Genomic DNA, 12,048 nt, shown 5'->3' with positions numbered 1-12,048 from the left:
GAATGGCTAACTTGAAATTTTCCTGTGCTGTGCATTATCAGATTACATTTACCATTAACAAGACAGAAAAAAAAAGTGTGGTAAACACCACTTGCTTCGTCAAAAGTGGTGCAGATAGTCGTGAAAATATTCACAAGCGCTACCTATGATAGCTTTCTTTAATTTGAAGGTGATAGACTCGAGGGAAGGGATATTCTAATCGAATAGGTTGATTGGACTGTTAATCATATAACGAATTCACAGTCCGCCGTGTTAACATCATGGCATATTTCTTTCAACTGTGCTTTGGTTTATTATGGACTGCTCCTACCTTCCGTCTGATTTTGAAGAACCTTCCTAATTAACCCTCAGAACTAATGAATAACACAGCACAAAGTCTGAAACTTCGTTTCCAGCACCAGATAGGCGCCAAAACCGGTTCTTATAAAACCATTTATCATATAAACACATTATCTATTCTTTTCTTTAAAAGAAAATAAATAGTTGTTCTACTCTGTTGATGTGTCTTAAACTGTTGAAACCTGGAAGAGCAGTAAGAAACAAACAAACTTTGCGTCATAAAGAGGTTTGAGTGAAATAATTCGTTGCTAATTAGGTATGGCAAAACTGACATCAGAAGTCTTTCATAATAGTATAAATACACCAATATTTGAAGGCATCTAGTGTTTAAAGTGTGAAATATTACTGAGTGTGTCTGCTTTTGCCTAACTGTTAGACAGGCGCTCAAATTAACACTTTGTTTAAATTGGAAATAAAACTGTCATTCTTTAATTTATGAAATAATATCTGTACTTCTTAATCTAGTATTCAATTATATTTGGAAAATATATTTCGTGTTTTGGAAAACTCGTCGCTTTATGACAAAAATGATTCCTGCTGGTCAAACGAGTGGTCGTGATGCAGACAATTAATAAATAATGATAATCACTGGCATATCACTTTATGGTCTAGATCATGCACCAATATTATCATCCTAATAAACATTTTTTTCTAAGTCTCTTTTACCTTACAGCCAACGTCTGTAGGAACTGATGTCCCAGGTGGATCTTTAGGTTTTAGTACAATAGGAAGATATGATTTATTGTGGCTGGGTGTGATTTGCCCTGCAGCAAATTTGCAAGTCTCCAAAACTTACAAATGATGGTTGGCGAGCGGCATGGCTTTCGTACACCAAATAAATCACTTTTTATATTTAACTCCAAAGACAATATGCAGTCAACCTCCACCCTTTTTGAAAAACAATTTTTTGTAGGAAATATTTCTAGGGTACAAAAATGTGCAATGTTCTTTCTCGCCCGTTCCTACTCCACAGTTCTTGATTGCGGCAAGTAAACTGATTTAATAATTCTATCCTGAGTAAGGCTCGACTCCTGCTTAGTCTGAATTAATGTTCATCTGTGTAATTATTATTTTGCTTTGTATAAGTTTTTTTTACCATTTGTTGTCAAAACACGCATACACATCTGTTTTGTATAAAAAGGTGTGTTTTTGGTGTAATATTTTCAAAACAGATCAACGCTTTATTCAGGTAATTTCTATGTATTTGTTGTTAAGTCATGCCTCGTGACATACCAGAAATTATAGAGCATAAACTTGTTTGATTGTCCAGAAATGGTACGAAGCAAATGGATATTGTCAGAACAGTAGGGTACCCTAGTGTATTATATTCAGAATCCTCAAACGTCATCATACCACAGGGAAATTGTTCCAAGAAAGTTTAATGGCAGATGCTGAAAAGCTACTGCCTGAGACGACAGTCTTGCTACACCTTACGACAAGAATGACATGATCACGTTCATTCTAGGGTGTTAAGAAGAACAATGAATATAAAACTGACTAAACAAGGTTATTTCGCAAGAAGGGTTATCTGCAAAACAATATTAACCAAAATTCACTGCTTTTTCCCTACACGATATTTTTGTTATTAATTAATAATATCATTTTTTATTTATTCTTGTATATTGTATATATTTTGTGTGTGTACTTTTATAAAGTTTTTTTAGTACTATTTATGAGATGTATTAGGTTGCACTTCAGAAGACGTATTCTTTTGATGATGTGACGATATCACATGTGAAGAGATTGTCACGTACAAATGCACACACGAAAAGGAATATTCTTTGGTATTCAGATTTCTTTGAGCTATGTTTCATTTTACACAGGGTTGAAGCAATTATATCTCACAGCAGAGAGTACGTTACTTCCACATGACACACAATTATGTGCATATAACATGTTTCCATAAATAGTTCTTGGGACACATGCAACCCAACAGATATGTGTAAAGAAACTTTCAGAAACCATGCGTAGGAAAATTTTTCAAAACTTCGGAAAGCATTCCTTACGTATCCTAAGTCATTTATACATCTATTTATCATACTTTTTTCTATTTTAAGAATACAAAATATGTAGTGAAAGGTCTAATGAAGCCAAATGACCCTTTGTTGTTCATATCTTAAGATATTTTTATATAAATATTTGATACCAAGGCTCGTTTGTTAGTTATTTTATGTTTGTTTAAAGTTAAGCAAAAATTTATGCGATGGGCTATCTTTGCTTTGTCCCACGAGTATCGAAACGGGGTTTTTAATTTTGTAAGTCGCAGGCTATCCGCTGTGCTCCTGGAAGCTGCTGTTTGTTGGTATAATAATCAAATTGTGTAAATTGCAATAGTAAACTGAACAATTACATATGTGAAAGGAATGCGTCCAAAGTATGTGTTTGGTATATGTTTTCCTTTCATTTTCAATTTCACTCGAGTTTCATTTTCAAAATTCCCTACAACGATTATATTATTAAATTATAGAAAATCCCAGTTACATTGCATTGAGGGCGCTTGGATTTTATCTGTCTTTATTATTAGATGACATCACTTGAACTTATTGTCCATTGTGCTCTATGATTGGTTGAACTGTATTTTGGCGGTTAGGTTTAATTGAAGCGACTAAAAACGAACCTAAGCCAGACGATTAGTGGAATAACGAATTTTATCATTTGAGCATTTGTGTTAGACTTCATAAAAGAGATTAAAGTTAAGGTGAAGTTTTTACCGAAGAGTGATTACACCGAATAAAAATATTGTTTGATCTTGTTATTAAAGCTTTAAGCGTGCTTGATAACAATTACTGTTTGCAGTCTTATTAAATTTAGAGTCAAGTTTGGAAAGACAACGATTAAAATGAGCAAATCGGGAAATGCTGGAAAAAGTCCTCTAAGGGTAAGACAAACTTAACCTAATGTTAATTGAATGTTACTGGTAGTAAATATGTTCTTGTATTTCACCTAATTATGCCAGTTAAACCTGTTTAAAAGTTGAAGATAGGATAATCAAAAGTTTTGCTATATACAATCGATAAACATTGTGCGACGTTACTAGTACTACAACTAGACTAACAAATATATACGTTGTTAGTAGTAGAAAGTAACCGATTTAATATTTTTTAAGCTCACATTTTCATTCTGAGTTGTTAACCCTAGTAACTATATTTATTCTTATTATTCATAGTTTAGTGCTACTATAACGAATGATTAGTTTTATTTTCCACAAAAATGATGTTTCAGAGTGAACCATTAAAATTGCAAAAAAATGGAGTAAGTTTCAATTATAAAACAATAAAAAAACAAATTAATTTTTTTCTTTTTGACTTTTGAATATATCGTGAGGGTTGCAACAGAAAAGAAAGCACTTTCATTGACAACTGCATACAAAGAAATACTTAAATAAAATTTAATGTGTAAAGTGTAATACAATGCTGTGACAATAGCTCATCTAAAATTTCAGTAAAATTCTTTTGTGAGTTGGCAGTGACTGCTAAATTAGGGATGGCTAGTGCAGATTGCCCTCGTGTAGTTTTGCACAAAATTATAAAAAACAAACATTATGACTGTAAGGTTGTTAAAAAAAATATCTTCTTTCTATCCCTGATTATTTAAATATCTATTAAGCCTTCCTTTAAGCTCCCTTAAATTTACTATATTCACCATATCCAAAAGCAATCCATTCCAAAGGCCAGCCATGCTGTTAGAAAATAAAACTGTTTAGTTGGAAGATATCTTCTAGACCTAGTCCCACACTTTCAAAATTAATATTTGTAACCTGTTGTCCTACCACTATCACTATTAAACATAAGGAATGATGCATCAGTAAGATCCATTTCATTAATAACCTTGAATACCTCAATCAGATATCTTTTTGCATAGAGAGTCCTTTTTTTTACCCAGTCTTGATCTCAACTACTAATCCAATCTATGCTTAACTTCATTCATGTAACATGTTTTATTAAACCTAAAGCTAAGGCAAAACTTCACAAGATAACCACTTTATTACTGTTTTATAAGTATCACTGTCATAGACTCATCTGGTTTTTCATATTTTAAACTTATGACTGTTTAGTTTTGCTGTAAATAATTTTTTTATGAAAACGAGTATTTATAGTTTCTAATTTTTCAAAACAAAGTGATCCCTTCTACAGAAAAAAATTTGGGAGATTTTAATATCATCACATGCTAACCTATACAAACTTAAACATTTTGGTGGTGGTTCACAGAGCCCTCTTTTTAAAACATTAGTTTTATTACTTTCAGTGTTTAATAGGATAACTTTAAATGCTTATAACTGTTGCCATTGGTTGGTTGCATAATGGACATTGAAAACTGAAGTGAAAGTGTTGGGAAAGCAAACTTGGTAAAGAAATATGAAACTATGAGGACGGACCTTTGATGGTAGTGAAAAGTGAAATATCCCTGTTTAAAAGAAGGACCCAAACTTGCAAAAGCTGTGTTCTTTTACATTTAGGATTTTTTAGTCAGAATTTATGAATTATGTACTATATAGACTTATGATGTTTTGACCAAATAAAGAAACTTAAGTTTTTGTATATATCACATAAAAGTTGGTCTAGTGTTTCTGGCAAATCAGCAGAACAACTGCTCATCACTGGTCAGGCCACATTTTATACCAAAAACTTGTGAAACTAATGAAAAGAAACTTAAATGTATACTAACCTGGACTTGGAGACTGACCACTTGAACATTTATTTTGTTTTGATAGTATAATTAGGATGACAATTTTGTGATATGAAACTCCATTTGTTTATCCTAAAACGCTTAAAACTTATAACAGTACACATCTATTTATATTTAAATTTTGTTTTATTGCCCTTTGAACTACGTCTGAATGCTATTTGTACCATTTCAAGTCCTAAATCAATAATGGATGTACAGCTCTTGCTATGCTCTTCAATTACACTATGCACAAGCTTGTGTACTCTAAGGTAAGGATATTAAAGTTATTGGTAAGTAGGTATATAATATGTTTATCTGAAAAAAAAATTGTTTTTAATGTATGACAGTTTTTGTGTTTATCTTTTTCATAAATTAAAAAATAAAATTGTGGTTTTTGTTTATTGTCTTTTATCTCACATTCTGGGGCTCTTAATGAGTATATGTTTCAACCTTTCTAAAGTACTTCTTGTGTAAAATTTGATACTTAAATTATAGCCTAAAAACTGCTCACAAAAATTCAACTATTAGGTGATTATGTATATTTATTATTAAGTGAATGGGATATTTTAAATGTGTACATCAATCTAAAGTTGTTAAAAAGATCATTGGGTCCTTTCATTTTTCTATAATTCTTCCTTTTGGTTTGTTTCTTCAAATGTTACTTATGTTTGAATTAAGGTTTATAAACACAAGTACAGTCTCATTAATAACTTGAATAATATTCAGATCGGTGCTTCTCAAGTTGGTGAATGGTTCACCCAGGGTTTGATAAAGTTAGAATCATGGAAATGAGTATTATCAATTATAATCTTGTTAGGGGCCCATTCTGAATGGTCTTTGGTGAACAAATTTAAAAAAATTCTGTTTTGTGTTTATTCCTGAAATGATCCTTCAACATATGTTTGTGTGTGTTATCACAACACTGTGTGGGGAGCTCTTGAAACCTGCATTATTTCTCACTATGTTGGAATTGTGCAACAAATTCAAGAGCAAAAACATCATCACTTATTATTTATTTCAGTTATAGTGTGATAAATACACTTAATTTATTGATGTATATTTAAGTCATAAACATTTTGTTTTATTTTAATTTAGTACATTTTTGGTTTCTTTTTTTTGTTAACTGTGATGAGAACTTATGAAAATGTATAGGGTTGAATGATGCTGGAAGAAGTCGAAGTACTACTGTAGGCTATATTTATAATGAGTTGTAACCATCCAGAACAGTTTACTTGATAATTGTAACAGTTGTATGTTTTACTTACTTTTACTTTTAACTTGATGTTTTTAATTGAATGTTAGTGTTTAAGACATTGTGATCTTATTAAAATAAGCAAGTCAGACTTTAGAGTTGTGATATATGTATTTACTTTTAGCTTTAGTAAAAGCTTCATTATATCTGATTGTTGTTAATTTTTAGAGAATTTTTGGCATCTTTTATTTGGCTATTAGGTGATTCTGTGATGTAAAATTTTTTTCCTGTTGATTATCTAACTGTACTATTCATGTATTTAAGTACGGATGTTTATAGGAAGTCAGAAGGAATACCAAGACTATGCCCTCATGTTTTGAAGAATATATATACAGGCTATTAGTTATTTCTGGCTGAAATCATTCAAGCCACTTTTGAAGTCCTTAAAAAATTGTGAAAAAGGAAAAAAATATAAATATTGAAAAACTGGATATATTTAAATCAGTCTTAAGAAACACTCAGTGTTCCTAAATCTAAACTTATTTGTTTCTATATTTAACTGTCTTTTGTTTTTGTTATGCTTAGAAAATTTATCAATACATACTTAACATTGAAATCCTAAATAAGTCCTGTTTTGTCAATTTCTTCATTACTGGTATTTAGATTTATAAATATTTGTATGTCCAAAGTAAAACAAAAAAATAATCCCCTCATGGAACCATTTAAATATAACAATAGTTTTTCACATAATATATTAAATATTTACAAATTGGCAAAAAAATAGTTTCTTTAAATGTGTAAGACTTTTGAAATTCTAATTAAAATCCCATTAAGCAAGTGGAAAGTTTTAAACAATCAAGTGCTGAAGACAGCTTAATGCTCCTTAATTTTGAGGAAATTAGTTTCTCAACCTGCTTAAAATAGAAATTTTTATGACAGTGCTTATTGGTAATTTCTTAATTTAGTACATAAAATTATCTTAATGTGTTATAACAAAACATGCATGATTGGAGGCAAGTGATTAATTTGATTACCTATGAAAATCAGTTACCTGAGTTCTTTATAAGAAAATTTCCATCTGTTTGTTAACAGTTTTTTTCATACGAATGATGTTCTTTCATAGTTGTAACCTTGTTGGTGATGGAATTTAAAAACAAATTCTGAAATGTGTATGATTAAACAAATGTCTTGCATTACAGTAGTTTTGTTATCATTTCATATTTTGATTTCAATTTTTTAAATTATTTTAGTCTCTGCAATGAAATTACCCATTGTTATGAGTTTCCTTGACAAATAGTCAATGTGGTACAGTCATTTTTCTACGATTGGTTTGAATTTTCCATTAAATTATATATTTATCCCATGGTGACAGATATTTTCTAGTCTTACTACATGAATTCTAAAGTTATTTTCAACAAAGAATTAGTTTACTTAGTTTTAGAGCAATAGTTATGTGAAATCATTTAGAAAAAACCCCATAGAATTAGAAAGAAAAATCAGTACATGCATATTACTGAGGGGCCATTAAAATCACTTGAATGTATGAGAAATTTAAAACATATTAACACAATATTAAATGTATACAGTTTATTTAGATTAATTTGTTTTGTTTTTTCAGAACAACATAAAACACTTAATAAGAAAGCATTAGACTCGTACATACTACACAGAAGAAACAATTATTTTTGGAGCCCAAAAATTTTGATTGCATTAAGAATGGAAGTGAATAGATCTTGATCACATAGCGACTGTATTCACATAAATTCAGCTAAATATGGCTGTAGCGACTGTATCACATAAATTCAGCTAAATTCATCGTGGCGACTGTATCCACATAAATTCAGCTAAATATGACTGTCACGTAGCGACTGTATCCACATAAATTCAGCTAAATATGACTGTCACGTAGCGACTGTATCCACATAAATTCAGCTAAATATGACTGTCGCGTGGCGACTGTATCCACATAAATTCAGCTAAATATGACTACCGTGGCGACTGTATCATAAATTCAGCTAAATATGACTGTCACGTAGCGACTGTATCCACATAAATTCAGCTAAATATGACTGTCGCGTGGCGACTGTATCCACATAAATTCAGCTAAATATGACCTGGTCCGCGTGGCGACTGTATCCACATAAATTCAGCTAAATATGACTGTCACGTGGCGACTGTATCCACATAAATTCAGCTAAATATGACTGTCACAGATGTGGCGATGTATGACTCACACGTAGCTTGATTCTATCCTCCACATAAATTCAGTAAATTCAGCTAAATAACTGTCAATTGGAAGCTGTATCCACGGTAATTCAGCATATCACGATGGGTTGTATCCACATAAATTCTAGCTAAATATGACTGTCAACATAGCGGCTGTATCATAAATTCAGCTAAATATGACTGTCTAAGCTGTATCCACATTAAATTCAGCTAAATATGACTGTCACGTGGCGACTGTATCCACATAAATTCAGCTAAATATGACTTTTGATGGTAAAATGTAGATTTACTAGAAAATTAAAAAAAAAATTCTGGTTAAATTTAACATTACCTTTATATTAAATTGGATAAAAAAAAGAAATGAATGCCCCCTCCATTTAATATGTAAGTACTGAAAAATTTGTAGTTTAATCAGTATGTTGCATTTCAAGGCAGTTGTGATTCAGATCAAGCATTATAGAAGTGAACCAGATGAAACTTGTGTTTTGTGTAAATACATTATGGAACACAAGCTCACCTCATAACCTAAGAAAAACTTTCATTTATCAGAAACTATAGAAAGTTTCATATGATGCAGAGTGAAACTTAAAATTGAATTCTGGTTTAACCATATCAGAAGAGCCTTAAGTGTTTGTAAAAATTATTTGCATATTTAGTGATTATCTGAAAATAAATTTTATAAGGGGTGTGATACTTTTAGAGACTATACCAAAATAAAACCTTCAAATGTTACAATTTATTCAAAGAATTGGTTTCCATTTTGAAAACTTGCATGCAAGTTGTATGTGAAATGGCATATTTTTCTGATGTAAGTAACTTTTGTTATTGGGAATGGCTCATAACAGAATCACCAATTCCATATGAGAATTTTCATCATAACTTGAAAGTCTTGAGGGAAATGGATACCAAACAGTTTGGTAAATATTGGTGTTAGCTGATTTCCACATGAAGGCATATAACCTTCCAATAAGTTAAATTGTATTAGAATACAAGAAGATAAAATATGTTGTAAGGTCAAAATTTTTTATTTTATCATAACAATAATGAATACAATTTCTGTGTAAAGGGTAGAATGTAATTTGGGAAGAATGTTGTGGCTGATTTTTGTGGAATGAGTGGCTAAAGGCATACCACTCCTCTGTAAAGTTGCGGTGTGTTATTTCAATGTCATGATATATTTTATTTGTTAAATTTTAGGAACTGTTTGCAAACATTGCTGCAAAGCAAACTAAAGAGGTGCCATTGAAACAAGCTGAGGAACAGAATGATGGAGACATGGTGGAAGATGAAAATGTTCTAATGACTGCTGGTACCAAAAAGAGTAACAAAAGATTGTCTGTAGAAAGAATTTATCAAAAGAAATCTCAGTTGGAGCATATTTTGCTCCGGCCAGACACATACATAGGCTCTACTGAACCCTTAACTCAGGTAATTGTTTCAAGTGTTTATTTGTTTATAAGAATTGTTTTTCAAACATTTTAGTTGTTTAAGAAGTATAAAAGATAAAAGGAAAACATAACCTAGCCTACAAATGAATACTTTAGTTTCTGTTGTAGTGGAGAAGGTAAGTGTTTGTATACCTTACTTTCCTATTTCATAAAAAAAATTCAAAACTTCTAATTTAGAACATAGTAAATTAGATTTAGATTGAGTGCTAATATCAACTCTAGGTGTTTGCATTCTGCAGATTTCATCAGCAGTCATGTTTTTTTATTATAATATTTATCATTAGCCATTAATATTAGGTCTATTATATTCTTAAACACTAAATTTTTTACATAGTCTCAGGGATTTTTTATAAATTAGAATAGTATATAATGGTATTCCAACCCTACAATATAATCCTGCTTTACCAACTTGTAAAAGGCATTCACCATAATAACTGTTGTTGTAACAAATGTTTTGTATAATTAGTGTTCCAACTGCTACTGTGTGTTGTATTCCAACCAGTTTGAATAGCTCTAGATTGAGAAAAAGGATATGGCAAACATAGTATGTTTGGAATATTATTATAATACACTCTTCTAAATCTTGAAAATCAATAAGAGACTAGATAAAAACAAATGTAGTGTTCAAAAATATAATAGGCTTAATACTAATTTAATGTCTTACAATAAATATAATAATAACAATCATGGTTTGCCAGATTGCAGAATGATGTGTTTTATTGAACACATGTGCTATATCTCATCTTGCCTTGTACAAGACTACTTTACAGTTGCCATTTGGATTGTTGGAGCAAATATGCTTCTGAGTACTTTTATCAAAATAGACTTGTTTCCACCTTAAGAGTTAAAACATTGAAGCTATCGGAGATCTGCATTTTACATGTAGAAATTTATCTTGCAGTGTATGAATTTTTTTGGTAACTAGACAGATAATTGTATTTTTTTTCTTCCATTGAATATAATATTTAATATTTTCTCTTTTAAGTTTGACTGATTGTTTTAATTGGTAATTTAAACTCTCAAGTGCCCAGATGTATTTATTCAACTTACCTGTTGCATGGTTTTATTGTACTACTAAATGGGATCTTTTGAAATTTCATAAGACCTTTCAACAGATACTGTTGTGTATGCAAATATTTTTTTTTATCATTATCATTGTGGGATATTTGTGTGAATTTGCATCTGTAACAAAATGTAAAAGATTTTATTGCAATGTATCTTTTAAAGAAACAAAAGTTTTTTGCACTTTTGTGAGTTTCAAATATTTTTGTTTTCCAACATGTGAAGTTGTTATATATTTTATTGTTGCTTTGAGTTGAATAACAACCATAGAGAGAGATGTTTGTATCTGTTCAGGTTTTGTGCATCTAATGTAAATGTGTTTTTCTAGTAAGTTGTCATTTTATGTATGTAATGACAAGGGACACCTGAGAATATAAAGCAATAGTGTAAAATGAAGTTTAACAACATTTTTATGTCTTTGTTAGCAAATGTGGGTTTATGATGAAGAAGCTGGTGGGATGGTTCACAGAGAAATAACGTTTGTGCCAGGCCTCTATAAAGTTTTTGATGAAATTTTGGGTAAGTTCTTTTTCAAGAACAATTATTTGCTGGAGTTCTTTGTTTATTTTAACTGCTAAATATTCTTTAGTGGTAAGTTGTCTATTTTAGGTTAAGTAGTTTCTATAAAGAATGTTGTATAAGAACTTGTTATTTAACAAATGCAAATTTTCTATTTTCACCTTTTGATTGGATCATTACAGAGGAAACACTAGTACTCAATATTTAATGCTCTAGTCATGGTGTAGATGTTATGTGCTTTTAAATGTATTGTTTTATTTATATCTTTCAACATGTCCTCACTAAAATTAATGTAGATGTATCTACTCTTTAGTGAATGCAGCGACATAAACAAAGAGAGACAAAAGATGGATTGTATTAAGATAGAAATTGACCAGTAAGTTGTCTTTTAATCTTTCAGTTAACTTGTGTATATCCGTGGTTTACTTTTAATGGAAGTTTTTAACAAATGTTCAGTGAATTTTAATCCACTTTAAACTTGTATAGTTCTTTCTGTGTATTCAACTGACAATGAACTTTGATTTTTTTTCAAACCTTTCTGAAAGAAATGGTTTGAGAGGTAAAAAAAATCAAAATGCTGTTTTGTTTCCTTTAAAA

General features: G+C 30.5%; 2 protein-coding genes across 3 annotated transcripts in view; one reads left to right on the top strand and one right to left on the bottom strand.

The window, feature by feature from the left end:
* The window catches only part of LOC143255999 (dual specificity calcium/calmodulin-dependent 3',5'-cyclic nucleotide phosphodiesterase 1A-like), a 463,989-nt gene that overhangs the window by 271,406 nt on the left and 180,535 nt on the right, over positions 1-12,048 (bottom strand). The gene's annotated exons all lie outside the window — the stretch shown is intronic.
* On the top strand, positions 2,899-11,781 carry LOC143254902 (DNA topoisomerase 2-alpha-like). The gene is made up of 4 exons (XM_076509812.1): positions 2,899-3,217; positions 9,620-9,850; positions 11,358-11,451; positions 11,765-11,781. The coding sequence occupies exons 1-4, from the start codon at positions 3,179-3,181 to the stop codon at positions 11,779-11,781; spliced, it is 381 nt and encodes a 126-aa protein (XP_076365927.1). The 5' UTR covers positions 2,899-3,178.

Source organism: Tachypleus tridentatus, chromosome 7 (assembly GCF_004210375.1).
Source record: "Tachypleus tridentatus isolate NWPU-2018 chromosome 7, ASM421037v1, whole genome shotgun sequence".
NCBI classification, from domain to species: domain Eukaryota; kingdom Metazoa; phylum Arthropoda; class Merostomata; order Xiphosura; family Limulidae; genus Tachypleus; species Tachypleus tridentatus.
This window is presented reverse-complemented; position numbering and strand designations above follow the sequence as displayed.